Genomic DNA, 17,007 nt, shown 5'->3' on the forward strand with positions numbered 1-17,007 from the left:
AACCCTCCCTTCTGGTGCCCTGGTTCTAGAGACACTGCAAAATTATTGTTATGGAACACATGACCCACAAACTCATCTACTTTGAGATGAGATTTACCTACCTCAGGCAACCACTAGTTGAGTATCTCTTCAAATTGGAATTTCTTTGATTCAAACCTCCTGGCTTAAGGCACTACACTTTTTTGACTTACTGGTGGGGTGGTGGGGGGAGGGGTGGGGTCGTGAGAGCTCCTGGATTACCCAAGTGCAAAAAGCTTGGATCTGCCAACAGAAAAGCATGTCAAGGTGATTTTGGCTATGTACCCTCTGGTGCGGGTTACCTCGAACCTGCCCTTTATCTCCCCAGAAGTGATTGCTGATGAGATTCTCTGCAGATCAGAGGCCTATGGACTTCCCCCCACTCTCTTAGGTATAGTATGTTTTGTTGTACATTGTGAAATACCAAAACCTGATTACCACTGTCTCTGTGCTGGCTGAGTGGCCGGACTCCGCTTTATTAAGCCTCACGGCCCACTCTCCCATATCATGGCTTTCAAAGGCGTGGTTGTATCTGCATGTTAGTTTAATGGCAAACCTGTTGTTTTGTATCAATTAAATCATCAATAAAGATGTTTTAAAAAGAAAAAAAGGGCCATATGTACTATGAGAAAGATCCCCCCCAAAAAAACGTCGCAAATTGCATTCAGACATCTTTTGACACAACTAAGTTTGCAATGTGACCCATATACAGATAGGTTGTGTTGCACAATCTCCAGCTGCAGATGATCACACAACAACCTTTCTAATGAATAATAACAGCCACCCCTCTGTTTGGTTACAAACACAAGTAACAGCAGTCAACAAATTCCCCCAATAACTATAAATACTATCATGTCATTAATGTTATGCACACAAAAGATTTAGCCAGTGTGTATCAATCTTTTTTCTTAGCCATATTGCACATTTGTAGTGTTTAAACTGTTTGCACATTAGACCAAATAAGTAAAAAGAATTAAATGCACAATGACGAAACAAACAATGAATACAAGACGTACTGAACTTCAAAAAAAAAAAATCATTAATCTTGTTCATTTTTCTGTTTCAGTTTAATGCACAACCAAAAAACAAACTGCACAGAAAAAGAGATGCTGGAATTACTAAAAAGACAATCAACTTTAAATAGGGGAGGGAACTCCTCCTAAGTTGTGTAACAAACTAAGGCAGAAAAATGTATGTGATTACCGAAAGAAACAGATTCGGACTTACTTTCATGGAGAAGTTCAACTTGAACGCTTATGTTCAAACACTATTCCTCAGGGACTCCAAGTGAGTAATGAACCAGTCATATTTATTGATGAACCGGAACACATAAGGTAGCTTTGGTAGCATCAGAACAAAATGCTACAGAGATTGGATGTTTCTGTTCACTAAAACAGCAGAACGGATAACACCCAAAAAACTGGCAGCCAATAAACAAGTGGAAGAGGCTATTAAAAAGAAAACACCACAATTTCAGATTCTAAAGACCTTCTGGCAATGATTAATAAAGAAGATAAGTGATTTCAAAATCAACACTGAGAATCAAAAGCATAAGAAGTTCCAAAGAGAAAGACATTGCCAACTTCTCTTTAGAATCAGTATATCCTTACCGTAAAAAAAGATTGCTAACAACAATAAGAGAACGCTAGAATATTGCCACAATACAAAGGACGAAGTAGAAAGAGATTTATCAACTTCTCTGAGAGCTCTCATAGCCCAACATAATCCCAAGGAGAAATCAGAATGAGGAAACAAACATACAGGTGGGGAAACAAGAACTAATCCATATCTGAGGAGTCTTAACAATAATGAAACAGTTTTTCTGAAAAAGGAATGTCTTTTGATCCAACAACTCGACGAGATTTTGTAAAGATGCAGCTGGAAATAATTACGTTTTAGGCAAAATAAGGTTACAAATATTTTGTTGCTGATAATGAGAATCTTTTCCCACAAGGTTATTCAGGCCTCAAAAGACCTTCAACTTTTTACCCAATGTAGAAGGTGCAAGCCATTCAAATATTAACGTGTGAAAATATTATTCTATGAGAACTGGATAAAATTGAACAACTATGTCAAGAATAACCTTCTTAAGGAAGAACTACAGGCTCTGCAACAATTTAAATCCTCAGAGGAAACTATAATTAAGACAGCAGACAAAGACTGTAATTATGGATGGATCCATCTATGAAGAAGAATACTGAACCAACTCCGCAAAGAAGGACAGGAGAGTTACAGAGGACTCCTCACAATCCATTATGAGAGAATTAAACAGGAGGTTGAAAAGGATATGACAGGAGGATGGCAAGCCAAAGCAGAAGAAACAACAATTAATAACTACGCAAGAATAACTGTGGCGTACATTCTAGCAAAAATACATACTGACCAAGTACACCCTTCCAAGCCATCCAATAATATCTGGTGTCAACTCGATACTGGAGCCACTTGCTCAGTATGTTGATAGATTCCTTAAACAATTAGTTGATCAAATCTCCAGTTTAATGAAAGATACAATGTACGTCAACAACAAACTCGAAAATATGGAATTCAATGATCAAGAAGACATTTTAGTGACACTGGCTATAGTCAGCCTGTATATAAACATCCCCCAGGAGGCTGTAACAGAAGCACTGGAATGCTTCCTGGAAGCGAGACCTAGGCCCCACAATGTCCCTACTACATTCACACTAGCAAACATTTGCTTAAAATGAAACTTATTTAGTTTCAACCAGCAATTATTTCTACACATCAAGAGGCTGCAGGATGCACCGTTGCTGCACTGATAGCCATTATGTTCATGGCACTATATGAGTATATATGGAGAAAATGCATTTAAACACCATATTGCCAACTAGAAATGCTTCAATGATGATGTCATTATGATCTGGAGAGATAATCAGGAGACACTCACAGGGTTTTTCATATGGGTTAACACAAGACATTCTGAGGACAAGTTACTTACCATCGGTGACGCCGTATGTGGTAGAGAGATGATCTAGCCGCAGATTTTTTATCTTTGAACTTCCAGGCGTCAGGCTGGATCCGGAAGATTTTTTTTAGCAGTAACCGACGGACCTGCGCTGGCTGGCGCGGAAAGAAAAGAACTGACGTCAGCGGGCCGAAGTGGCTGTTATATTGACGACGTGGACTTCAAGACAACGACGAACACGATGCCGAAGACGTCACGCGGAGTAGACTGACGACACCTACCGGTGCGCAGGGGTTCTGCTAAGAAAAATCCAGATCTTCCAGATCCAGCCTGATGCCTGGAAGTTATAAGGTAAGGAATCTGAGGCTAGACACCTCTAGCAGATATCAAATTCTCAATGAATAAGAGCCACCAGGAAATTAATTCCTAGATCCAGCCATAAAATGGTTTGGTATAAACAACTCTGTACACAAAAGACACTGACTGGAACACACTCCTACACTACTCCAACTCACCACAAAGAGATTTAGAGAACAACCTCCCATACAGTAAGTTTCTAAGTATCCGTAGAAACTGTTCAAAAAGGGGAGATTGAGTAACCACTCAATAAACTAAGGAATGGCAATAGCCTTACAAACTACTCAAGAGAGACATGAAATAACCCAAGAGAATGCCTACTCCAACAGAAGGAAGAAAGGGATTACACACACTTCGAAGGCAACACAAGCCTGATCAAAAAGGTGATCAGACGCAATTGGAACATTGTCTCTGGAAATGAACAACTGAAGACCGAACCAATGTTTGCTTTAAAAAGGAAGAGGAACCCGAAGCAGCCTGGCCCATTCCAACCCAGCAAGAAGGAAGACAGGGGTAGACACAAGAAATCTACTTGGAATTTCCCTAGTAAAAGGCCAGCATGGATGCGGTAACTGTACAGCATGTGACAGCAACATTGAGGTAGATGAATTAATCTAGAACAACATCACTATGAGGCATGCCAAATTTACAAACTGAAATACACGAAACATAGTTTACTGCAAATAGACCTATGTGGAAAAGATTATGTTGGTAAAACCAATGAAGCGATCAAATAGAGGATATGGCAACATAAATCAAGAATCCGATGCAAAAACATGACAGCGCTCATAGTTAATCGGTTCGTGGAATTCGACCTCAAAGCATCAGATTTAAAATACTTCACTGGCTTCCCATTCACAAGCGCAGCCAATTCAAATTTCTCACACACACATATAAAGCTCTACACAACGCAGGACCTGAATACCTGGACAGCCGCATACATTCATCAACCCACCAGACACCCACATTCTGCCTCACTCGCACACATTATCCACATTCGCAAACGCAAAACTGGAAGTCACTCATTCTCCTACATCACACTCAAGACATGGAACGACCTCCCTCAACACATCAGTCTCCTTCTCACTTTTTTGAGTTCTGCAAGAAGCTCTTCACATAAGCACCTTGGGGACCTCACACCTGCCCAAGAGCACGGATACCCTCTTGGGTGATTTGTGAGCTATACAAGTCAATATAACATAACTGAAAAAAGATGAGGGAAAAAGGTTTGCATTAACTACTGGAAATCAGTAATATATTTTCGTGACAGTGGAGTCTACATAATATCTATCATTATAGTGATCTTACCCTGCATGCAGATGGAAGGTGGGGAGAACTACCACAATGCACAGCAACTGTAATGTACACACATGGGTCCATTCAACAAAAAACTATTAAAAATAGTGAACTGCATGTATGTAAGGTTAGGAGTCCACCATATACAAGGCCTCGGCACTGTGACTTCTTCCTATATAGTTGAGAACAACCTACAGGATCATGGCAGTTCATTCCCAAACATTCTTAAGAAACTATATTTCCCTGCAACACTAGAAATAATGATGTCATCAGCAAGTACCCCAAAGGACTCATCATATAACCACAAGTCAACATGAGGGAACGCACAACCAGTGAAGATAAATCAGCTGTACACCGAAGATGTGAAAATGGAACCTGCTTCTTCCTGGCTCGGGTAGAAAAGACTCTTGATAAGCAACACCTTCCAGCGATACACATCTGCAGAACTGCAACAGTCAGAGCTGCCTCCTAACTACAGAGGGGTGGACTTTAACGATAGGGTAAAATATACAGGAAAGTGGAAAGCAGCTCAGTGTCATGAAAGAATAAACAATATGCTTTGCCTTCCACACCAATTAAGTTGAGCCATACCTTGAACTGGTGAGATATACTTTTAATTCCATCACACTAGGTCAGGTGGGGGCTTGATGAATGGCACTAATGTGTTTTAATCCATTTTTATGGGGCTATCCTCTTTATAGAACATAAGCTCTGCTATTGGGGAATGTACACACAAATAATTTTGACACACTTCTACAACATCACTTCAGAGTAGAACTCAATTTCTTTTCTTAATTTATTATTTGCTGCTTAGTGTCCTACAGAATGAGGGAACTGCTCTGATAAAGACCTTGACTTAAAAGTTTATCTATTGCCAAATCATGAGAAGGTCGAAACATGTCGGCTCCTATATGTACCCAAGGAGTGTAGGCTCATCAATGGAAAATATCTTTATTTACTCAATATTCTAATTAAAGTGCATCACGATTTGGACCGGTTCTATGGACTCTGGTCCTATTTCCTTTGTGTACATCACATTTTTTACATGATGGCATCTAGGATTATTGGAGGCTTTTGTTGACTGGTAATATGTTAATAATCCCTCTCCCAGAAACCTCAATAGACTCAAACCCCCTTTATTATAGGAAAGTAACAGCAGGCTACCATCCCTGTGGTTGTTGGTGTGGATTTTTTTTAAAAAGAAATGTTTTCCATTTCGGAATTCATGGGGTCACCTGTGAGGTCACCGAAATGACTTACAAAGTGAAAGATGTAACTAACTGATCAATGCTTTGCAACTGCGGCCGGAAACCACTGCTACATACTACTGCAAGTCCAAACTTTGATTGGACACCCCTCCAAATTTAAATTCCGAATGAATCACAGCTTATTTTGCAAGTGGAAAAGCCTTTTGTAATATGCGGTTAGTACACTGTACATAATACTTTTGCATTCGAAAAACGTCTGATTTTGTTACATGCATGAGTTAAGAAAATCAACGTGTTTAGTACATCGGGCTCTAATTACCACCATGTAAAAGTCAGAAAAACCCTTGTGATCACGTTACAGCCACAGAACAGTTATTGATGGGTACTATAATTTTAACAGTTGTTTCATTTACCTTTGAATAAAAGTGCTGTCTTCTTTGAAGATGTAGCATTGGTTGGGTACTGAATTTATCAAGTGTTTATTTCTGCATATGAATTTCTTGCCCCTACCACCACCTACAGAAAGCTTTGGCTAGGCAATCTCTCTATCCTTGATAGTCATTGCCCAAAGGCAGTAACTTGGTAATCTAATCGGCATGAAATAGTATTAATGGCCATGGAATACCAGTGATAAACAACAGAACATACACAGTCTACGACCCAGGAACCTACGACTGCCATTTTACTCCTCAAAAGGTCCTAAGTTATTGCTACACCTATAACTATTAGTCTCTGCACAGGTACTACAGTAATCTAAAGCTTCAGAAACTACAGCCACATCCTTCTGCAAATCATAAAGTATCCTGTAAGTACTTACATGGGCTCTCCACTGTGAACGTATTCCCATAGCATCTCCTCGGACAAGTCTGCAAACTTGACTTTCGTCTCTTCGTAAAAATCTAGGACTTCTGTTTCTACTTGGTTACCTATAAAATATAATACTGAATAAAATGACAGAAAAAGGCTTTGAAAAACAAAAACATATTGCCTATTAGAGGAAATCATTTAATGCACTAAATAAGTAATTGCAATTACTGTTAAAATCCGTATTCCGAAGACCTGAGGTAGGCAAATGTTAGTAGCAATTCTTGGTCTGAAATAAGTCGGGTCACCATGTAGTTTTACCAATGTGGTTAAAAAAAAATTGGGAAAGAACCCAGTAAATTTTGTGTTGAGACAAACGGTGATTCTTGGCTATTTCTAATTTTTTATTTTAATCTGCATAATATTTTAATATGGTTAGCATTTTACAGTTAACTGCCCTTTTCAATAAACAAACAAAAATATAGAAAGAACCAACTATCACAGGAGCTCAATAACTGACAATGTCAATGTTTGGGAAGATCAAGGAAATGGGGCCAAGGTCAGGGAAGTATTAAAAATGATTGAGAATCTCTTGGTCTAATCACTTATTTACAGGGTGGGAACCACTGAGGGCATATGGAGGCTGGTATGTACAAGAGCAAACAAACTATCCCTTCATTGGGCTGCAGATTACCTCAAAGTAGTTTGCACAAGCAGTGGTACTTCTAGTTCAAGAAAGGTTTGGTGAAGATTTCCCGGAGGCTATAATTTCTCAACACTTCATTTGATCCAGTGGCATCATTAATTCTGCAGAGTCAACCTTAACTGTTCAAAATGCATCACAATTTAAGGATGAACTTGTGAAGGTCAGGGGTGGGAGCAGATGATGCGAGAGCCGGTGGATAAAGTCAGCAGCTGAGAAATATAAAATGTCCTACAGAATGGTAAAAAAGGGCCTCCGCAGGATGATCATTAGGATGAATAAAAAAAAAAATATATTTTTTTTTAAGTTCAGGAAGAACGATTCTACCCCATTTTATATCTTCAGACAGTTTACAATTCCTACTCTCATGCATATTAGGCCATATGCTGCACCCCTAATGTCAAAGACATTGCCCAATTTGTTTTAAGAAGCACCCTGGCAAGGTCATGGGGAATTGAGGTTGATTTGCATAGCACATATTGAATACACTGGCCATGCTCTTCAAATGGAAGTCCATCTCTGAGAAACAAATCAATCAGTTGTTCAGCAAACCCATGTCTTTTTTGCCCAATCCCTGTTATCATAGCTTTGTACGTGATCTGACACCACCCCTCACCAAGATGGTAATTCAGATTTTGGCCCTAGCAGAGGACACCCTGATCATGAAGGAGAAAGGGGTAGTGTCTATTAAAAACAAGCTACTCAACCAGTTGATGATCTCAGTAAATATAGTCATGTTTCAAATTTACTACTGATAAGTACAGAATGTTACCCCTTTTTTGTCACAGCCCCCCACACTTTTTGACACTGGTACTGATGGTACTAATGATAAGGAAAACATTGTCTAATTGTAACACAACTGGCACACACCTTGGCACCTCTGTAAGGACCTAGTAAGAGGTACCCCAAGCAACTTAGGACATGGGTGCGAAAGAGGGTCACTAAGGTCTGCAACATTGAAGAAAAGTAGGATCTGCTTCTTATGGTTAGCCCCACTTTTTGCTAAATGTAATACTGTTTTTGACAAGTCTCACTGGGATCCTGCTAATTAGGACCCCAGTCTATCTGCTTTTTCTTTAAACTGTTATGCTATGTACTTTGGTACATTCCAGACTGGATACTGGGGTACCCTTGTCAGTCCCTAGTATATGGTACCCATGTACCCAGGGCATAGGTACCCCAGAGGCCTCCCATGGGCTGAAGCATGTATTATGCCACCCATGAGACGCCATGCAAAATGGAACCTACCCAATGCAGCCTGTGTAAGTTGGTGCATGGGCCACTTACTTAAGATATAGGTTTCCTATATCAAAGGGTCACTGCACTTAAAACCTATAAGTCACCCCTCTAGCAGGCCTTTACAATCCTGAGGGCAGGGTGCTTGATTCTGAGTGAGAGGTTGCCACTGCATGAGTAGAACACCCCTGCAGCCTATGGAGTCCATTCTCCTGGGTTGTCTGTGAGGCAGCCATTTACGACATATAGAGTGGCATTGTGTGACCGCGTGATGACCAACTCTAAAACGGCTGAAACAAACCTTATTGTGTTTAGTGTCAAACATGTTGGAATCATACCCCCACACCAGTACCCTGCTGGGAGGTATGATTCAACCCCTCAGAAGCGAGCTTCGTTGGGTTCCTGGTGTTCCTCGTACCAGCCTTCTAGTGCTGGGCAGCACAAAACGGTTTCTGCCGACCAGAGACACATTTCTGCCCCCCTGCTGCTGAGCCAAGCTCGAGCAGGGGAAGGCAGAACAGTCGGCATCCTGTCACAGGGAGGTGTGACCACCTCCCAGACAGGATTTAGTGTATTACTGCTGGGTGGGTGCGCTTGCCAGCGACCAAAAGTCTGCATGAGGGGCACATTTGGTGTCCCTGTGCATAGTCCAGTTCAAACCAGTCCTGAGAGCCTTTGGCTCCTGCACTGGCGCTAAACTGGACAAAGGACACGGGAGTAACCTCCCCACTGTCCAGACTCTCCCCTCGGAGAGTCACTGGAATCTGTCCAACCCTCTCCCGTGGGTACAAAAGGGCTTACCTGGCTGTAGGACCCTAGATTCAACGTGGACAAGATTCTGAACAAGAAACCACTGAGCTTCGACCGTCTGGACACTCGGGACTTCCTGGAATTCGTTTGGGCCCGAGTTCGTCTCCCTCTCAGTCTGAAGCATCGTCTGTGCCCGTGCACCATACAGGACCCGAGGAGCATCAAGGACAACCGAAGATATCTCCCTTGGAGTGAAGGAGTCACTCCCCTGCATTCGCAGGCACTGCAACACTGCTGTCCAGTCTGCTGATCTTGAGCTCCTATGGACTCCGAAAGCTTCAGCAACACAGCAGGTAGATTTTTACATCCCTTGAGGTCCGAGCTGCCCTCTCACCAGGTTTCAGGTCACAATCACTTGTGGAAGCTGCAATACCCGAACCCCCGTGCACCGCATACATTTGCAAGTGCATATGCTTGTCGGTGTTTCCCGAACAAGTGCATTGGGCGCTCCGAGTAGCCCCAACCTCTGGCACCATTTCCTACCAGGAACTCCGGCCTCCTCGCACAGAGTGCTCCGTGGGCTGTTGTTTGGTGAAATCGCTCGAGGTCCTCTCTCGACTCCTGTGCTTCTGGCCTGTGAATCCACTTGAGGGTTATCTTTGCTTTTCTTGGGCTCCCCTGGTTGCTCCAGGCCTGCCTTGACTCGCCTTGCTGTGGTGAGTCTCCTGCTACGAAACGTATCCCACCTTGTGTTGCCGTTCCCAAGGCTTGTTGGTGCTCCTGCCGGACACGACCCCTTAGCACTCGACATCCTTCGTGGGACAGCTCGTATCCGGCTCCTGGTCATCCTCGACATCTCATGGTCCCTGTAGCTGCAGAGTCAAGAACTCCAGCAACGGACCTGAAGCACCAGACATCAGTGGGCATTGTCTCCTGAGCCCCTGGTCACTCCTGTGTGACCCATACTCTGTCCCCTCTGCTTTCAGGTACTCTTCGACAAGTATCCACCTTTGTAATCCAACTGACACTTTTCTTCCATCCAGCAGCGGCTCGCCTGTGAAGTCCTCCAGACCTATACACCTGGCTTCCCTGGGATAGGTAACTCTGGTACTACGGTATCCACGGGTAGGGTGACTCTCCAGCCTGCTAACTTCCACTGGGTTTCTTCGAAGTCCACTAGGAAGGGTCTTTAAACTCTAAAACTGCAAACGCAATTTTCCCATAGAATTGTACAGGGCACTCGGTCGTGTTCCCACACTGCACCTGTCCTCCGTGGGGTCCCTACTTACTCACCTTAGGTGGTTCCTTGTGGTCCCAGCGATTCTACAACCTCACGACACAGTCCTGACTAAAATTGTGGTTCTTATACCACTATTTTAGTATATGGTTTGGTCCCCCCTGGGGCCCACTATGTATTTGTGTTATTTACTGTAATTTCTGTGCTAAGTATTGTGTGTTTTGTGATTATCTCTGTGTAGGAGATACTGTATCGTACTAGAGACTGTTATATTAGTAAATACATATTTTTATACCTACTGTGTGGTTCTCCTTTTTATTAAATCAATACTATAAGGTTGCAGTCTGGTAAAACAAGCTGCTTAATATTCCTTCAAGACTAAGCCTGAAGGCTGAACTCCACAGCTACCACTTGGATAGCTTTCTAAGGTTATCTTTGACCTCTTAAATCACCATAAGGCATGTTTGAACTGGTGCAAGGTGCCCACTTTAATTAGTGGACAGCATATACCAGGCCAACTTCTCACAAACATGTATTATGCCACCCTATGAGGCCCCCATACAAATGGCAAATGGTATGCAGCCTGCCATTGCAGACAGAGTGTCATGGTGCTAAGCACAAGTTAAAACACGACATGGCACAGCCACTGTGTACCGTGCCAAAGTCACTGCCTGTAATATATGTAAGTCACCCCCACAACAGGCCTTGTAGCCCTAAGACAGGGTGCATTATATTACATGTGAGGACATATCTGTATGAGCAGATATGCCCTTGTGATGTCCAGTTCAGTTACTAGGTGGTACAAGTAAACAGGGAAGTCATCTTAGCATATCAAGGCAAGGGCTTCAAAGCCCTTGCTGCTTTGATATGCGACCCTGCCTTTCCCAGACTTAGGAGACGCAACCCACTGCCCTGGGGATAATTTGGCACCAGGACAGGGGGAAATTAGCTATGCTAGTAGACATGTAGTACCACCAGGCTAGTCACACCCCTAAGGTGGGCTACCTGATGTGCTCCACAAAAGGAGGGTTTCATCATTTTATTTTTGGTGGAATAAGGAACTATGTCTATTTATTAGTTGATAATGATTATGTAGAATACATTAAGATATGGGCACAGGGATTTATAGACGCTAATCGTTTTAGTGCCCCACGGGATGTGGTCTGGGATTGCTTAAAAGCTTCAATTCGTGGTGAAACAATAAGTTATGTAGCCAGAAAAAAGAAAGAGCTGGCTAAAACTAATGAATCACTTCTTCTAGAACTAGCTGGCAAGGAGGAGGAACATATGGCTATAATAATGCAAGGTGGAGATGGAGGGCAGATTTTAAACGAAATGATAATTCTTAAAATGGAAATCAATAGTAGACTAACTAAGAGAGCAGCAGAGATTTATCAATCCCACCGCAACGAGCTATACGAGGCAGGTGAGATGGTTGGCAGGCAGCTCGCTCTTCGTACTAGACAAAAACAATCCCGAAATTTAATTGCTAGTATTAAGGTAGACGGTCAAGATCATACAACATCCGATGCTATCTTAGAAGCGTTCAAAAAATACTATCAGAAACTCTACCAAAACGAGGATATGCTTGACCCTCAAACAATTAAGGATGAACTTATTAGGTGGGCAATCGAGCAAGCAGACAACCCAGGACTAGAGGAAGCTACTATACAAGATTTAGAAAAAGACATAACTTTACTAGAGCTACAAACGGCCCTTGCCGAGCTTGCTCCAGGCAAGGCTGCCGGCCCAGATAAAATACCCTTAGAGCTATATAAAATTCTCGATAATATCACAACACCGCTCCTTCTAGACTTATTTATAAGTATTCAGTTACGCGCCAGCTCCCCTAATTCTTGGCGGGAAACGAATATAGTTATTTTTCCTAAAAAAGACAAACCACCCAATCTGACCACATCCTACCGCCCAATCTCTCTGATAAATTCAGACTCGAAGCTCTACTCCAAGATTCTAGCTAATCGTCTCGGAGGGATCGTCGAGCGTCTGGTCTCCCCGTGGCAGCATGGCTTCGTTCCGGGCAGGGGCACCACGGATCATATCCATCGGGCCATTGCCCATTGCCCTGTTCGAGGCCGTGGGTGTCTCGGGCGGCCGGATGTCGATGATCCTTCTGGATGCAGAGAAAGCCTTTGATAGGGTTTCATGGGCATTTCTCTGGGCGATACTCGAGCAAAATAAAATTGGGCCCTGTCTCATGAAATCCATAAAGGCTATGTATATTACGCCAAAGGGAAAGGTTGTGGCAATGGGTCTTGAGTCTGGGTACCTTGACATATTTCGAGGTACTCGTCAGGGTTGCCCATGTTCTCCGATTCTTTTCGCCCTTTATATAAACCCTCTAATTTTGAAATTGTTAACAACACAGTCTATTAAACCTGTTTGTTGGAAGGCGGACCCCGAGGAGTCGGTGAGACCACCAAGGGGGGCCCTCTCACTGCACGAAGTAGCCGAGCGCTGCCGAGAAGTCTCCTGAGAGATCCTTCTCCTATCACGTACTAGCACAGTAACACCACCACACAGGACTCAAGGAGGTTGTCTTGTGACAAGCAATTCTTTATCAGCAATAAAAAAGGTTACGAGGTCAATATTTACACGAAGGGATCGAGGAATCCACCAAAAAAGTCTCAGTGTCTCTTTGGAAGGGTCGGGGTAGCGGGACAGTCTTTGGCAGGAATGCGGTACGAGGGTACCTGGGGCCCAGTTCTTATCCTCAAGCTGGAGGACCTCCGGATCTCGGATGGGTCGAGCCGCGACGGCGTCAGCAGGGCTCTGGCGTACAGTTCGTGGAGAGCCGCGATTCAATCAGCAGGGCTCTCAAGATGGTTTCTGCTCAGCTCGAGCCGCGACGTCGTCAGCAGGGCTCCGAGGAAGGTTTCAGCGAGGTTGGGCCGCGACAGCGTCAGCAGGGCTCCGATGTTCCAGGTGGTTCAGAAAGGGTTCACAAGAAGGAGCCGCGACGCAGTCAGCAGGGCTCGTGTTGGTTCCGACAAGAGTTCTTCTCCGTAGGGTCAGCCGCGATTCAATCAGCAGGGCTCTCGACTCCGGGATACAACTGCCGAGCTGTGGTGGGGTCGCCCCAGATATAGGTCTGGAGCCCTTTGATGTCCGGACCTATGCGCCCGAGGGGGCGGAGTGGCCGGGTGGAGGTGGCCAGACGCCCAGCAGGAGAGGCGCCAGGCCCATGGGAGTTGCAGGGCGATCACACCTCGAGAGGGGAGGACAGTTGGGGGTCCCATCGATACTGTCCTCCGCCGGGGGCGATGAATGGTTCCTGCGGCACCCCCTGGCTAGTTCGTGGTGCCTCGATGTCGGGGCTTCGCTGGGGTCGAGGCCGGGTTGAGCGGGGTCGCGCCGGCTGGTGCACGGTGTGACGTGGATGCCAACAAGATGGCAGAGCCACGAGGAGTATGCGACCACGTGCAGCTCCGGGTGAAGGGCCTTGGTGCAGTTCAGACGGGTGGCCCGTGAAGGCCGGGGCGGGGAACGGGCACAATCCAGGGGGTTAAGGACCACGCCACGAGGCCGGGTCCAACAGGCGCCCCCCCCAGCCGAAGGCATGGAGAGTCACCCATCTCCTTGGGGATTCTCCTCGTCAAGGCGGAAGAAGCGGGACAGGCCGTCGGCGTTGGCGTGGTCATTGCCGGGCCGGTGTTCGACGTCAAAGTCCATCCCTTGTAGCGAGATGGACCACCGCAGCAGCTTGGGGTTCTCGCCCCGCATTTGCATTAACCATTGCAAGGGCCGGTGGTCGGTCTGGACCCGGAAGTGGGCGCCAAAGAGGTAGGGCCGGAGCTTCTTGAGGGCCCACACCACAGCGAAGGCCTCGCGCTCAATAGTGCTCCAGCGTTGCTCTCGGGGCAGTAGTCGTCGGCTGATGAAGGCCACTGGTCGGTCGAGCCCCTTTTCGTCGGCTTGGGATAGGACGGCCCCGATCCCATACTCGGAGGCGTCCGTCTGTACCACGAACTCCTTCTGGTAGTCCGGGGCCTGCAGCACCGGAGCAGTACACATGGCTGTCTTTAGGGTGTCGAAGGCTGTTTGGCAGCGGGGTGTCCAGTGTACCTTCTTGGGCTGCTTTTTGGACGTTAACTCTGTGAGGGGGCCAACAATGCTCCCATAGTCCCGGATAAACCGCCGGTAGTATCCGGTGAGGCCCAGGAAGGCCCGGACAGCGGTCTGGGTAGTGGGGGGTTCCCAGGTCTGGATGGCATCTATCTTCGCTTGGAGGGGGGCCACCTGCCCGCTCCCCACTTGATGGCCCAGGTAGGTCACGGATCCGTGGCCGATTTGACATTTGCTGGCCTTGATTGTGAGCCCGGCCTGCTGGAGGGCGGCCAGGACGGCCTTCAGGTGGAGGAGGTGCTCGGCCCAGTGGTTGCTGTACACGGCAATGTCATCTAAGTAGGCCGCGCTGAAGGCCTCAAGCCCGGCCAAAACCTTGTTCACCAGTCTTTGGAAGGTGGCCGGGGCGTTCTTCATTCCGAAGGGCATCACCCGAAAGTGGTAATGCCCATCCGGAGTCGAAAAGGCGGATCTTTCTTGGGCGCCGGGGGTGAGCTGGATTTGCCAGTACCCGGCGGTGAGGTCCAGCGTGCTCAAGTAGCGAGCGGCCCCTAGGCGGTCGATGAGTTCGTCGGCCCGGGGTATCGGGTGTGCGTCTGTCTTGGTTACTGCATTCAGGGCTCGGTAGTCCACGCAGAATCGCAACTCCGGGGGGTGACCGGGAGCTGCGGCCTTGGGCACCAGGACGACAGGGCTGGCCCACGGGCTGTCGGAAGGCTCGATGACCCCCAGGGCCAGCATCTTCGCTACTTCGGCCTGGATGCAGGCCCGCACTCGGTCAGGCACCCGGTAGGCTCTGTGTCGTATGGGGGGGCTCTCCCCGGTGTCGACGTCGTGGACGCACCAGTGGGTCACCCCCGGGGTGAGAGAGAAGAGGGCTGCGTAGTCCCGCAGTAATTGCTGGCAGTCGTTGCGCTGTTCCGGGGTCAGGGACGAGGCGAGTTGGACCCCTTCGATCGATCCATCGTGAATGTCGGATTGCAAGAGGTCGGGCAAGGGCTCGGAGTCGTCCTCGCCCCCCTCGTCGGTCGCCAGCAGCAGGCTCAGTTCGGTCCGGGCGAAGTGGGGTTTTAGCCTGTTAGCATGTAGGACCCGGAGGGGGTTCCGGGGGGACTCCAGATCGACCAGGTAGGTGACGGGACTTTTCTTCTCCACCACCTTGAAGGGCCCGGTCCACTTGTCCTGGAGGGCGCCGGGTTCGACCGGGGCCATGACCCATACTTTCTGACCTGGCTCGAATTCTATAGTAGAGGTGTTGCGATCGTACCACCGCTTCATGTCCTCCTGGCTGGCCTCGAGGTTGGCTTCGGCCATGGCTCGGAACTTGCGGGTCTGGTTTCGGAGGGTCAGGAGGTATCGGTAGACGTCAGGAGGGGCGCCTCGGGGCTTCATCTCCCAGCCCTCCTTGACCAGGCTGAGCGGTCCGCGGACCGGGTGTCCATACAATAGTTCAAACGGGCTGAACCCCAGGGACTTCTGCGGGACCTCCCGATAGGCAAACAGGAGGCAGGGCAGCAGGACATCCCATTTCCGCCTGAGGGGTTCTTCCAGGCCCTGGATCATCCCTTTTAATGTTCGGTTGAACCGCTCAACCAGTCCGTTCCCCTGAGGGTGATAGGGGGTCGTGAACTTGTATGTGACCCCGCACTGTTGCCACAGGGACCGCATGTACCTGGAGATAAAGTTCGTGCCGCGGTCGCTCACCACTTCGCTGGGGAATCCCACTCGGGAGAAGATCCCCATCAAGGCCCGGCCTACCACAGGGGCCGTTATAGTTCTTAGCGGGACCGCCTCCGGGTACCTGGTGGCGTGGTCCACGAGGACCAGGATGAAGCGGTGGCCCAGGGCGGTTTGGGGGTCCAGGGGTCCCACAATATCGATTCCGACCCGTTCGAACGGGGTGCTGACGGCGGGAAAGGGCTGGAGGGGGGCCTTGACCCGACCCCCCGTCTTTCCGCTGGCTTGGCAGGTCTGGCAGGACCGGCAGTGGTTGTCCACATCTCTCCGCATCCGGGGCCAGTAGAAGTGGGTCACCAGACGACTGTACGTTTTGTCTTGCCCCAAGTGTCCGGCGAGGGGCACATCATGGGCCAGGTTGAGAAGGAACTCCCGGAAGCGGAGGGGGACCACCAACACGCGGCTGGCCCCGAGTTCTGCTACTTTCTGTTCACTGTACAACAGGCCCTCGGCCCAGTAGATCCAGTGGGTGCCGGTCTGGTCACCGTTGGCTTGCGCGGTCGCCTGTTGTCGGACCCCTTCGAGAGAGGGACAGGACTGTTGTTCTTGCTGGAACTGCTCTCGGGTGGGGCCCCCTTCGTGTCGCCATTGTGTCAGCTCTGGTAGGGCGCTCGGAGAAGCCATCTCTTCGGGGGAGGATTCGCTGGGTCCA

General features: G+C 47.3%; 1 protein-coding gene across 1 annotated transcript in view; it reads right to left on the minus strand.

The window, feature by feature from the left end:
• The window catches only part of ASMTL (acetylserotonin O-methyltransferase like), a 296,820-nt gene that overhangs the window by 146,288 nt on the left and 133,525 nt on the right, over positions 1-17,007 (minus strand). Inside the window, exon 7 of the mRNA XM_085622689.1 lies at positions 6,623-6,731. Coding sequence (XP_085478815.1) covers positions 6,623-6,731 — 109 coding nt within the window. The remainder of the gene's footprint in view (positions 1-6,622; positions 6,732-17,007) is intronic.

This window comes from Triturus cristatus, chromosome 8, assembly GCF_964204655.1.
Source record: "Triturus cristatus chromosome 8, aTriCri1.1, whole genome shotgun sequence".
Classification (NCBI taxonomy): Eukaryota; Metazoa; Chordata; class Amphibia; order Caudata; family Salamandridae; genus Triturus; species Triturus cristatus.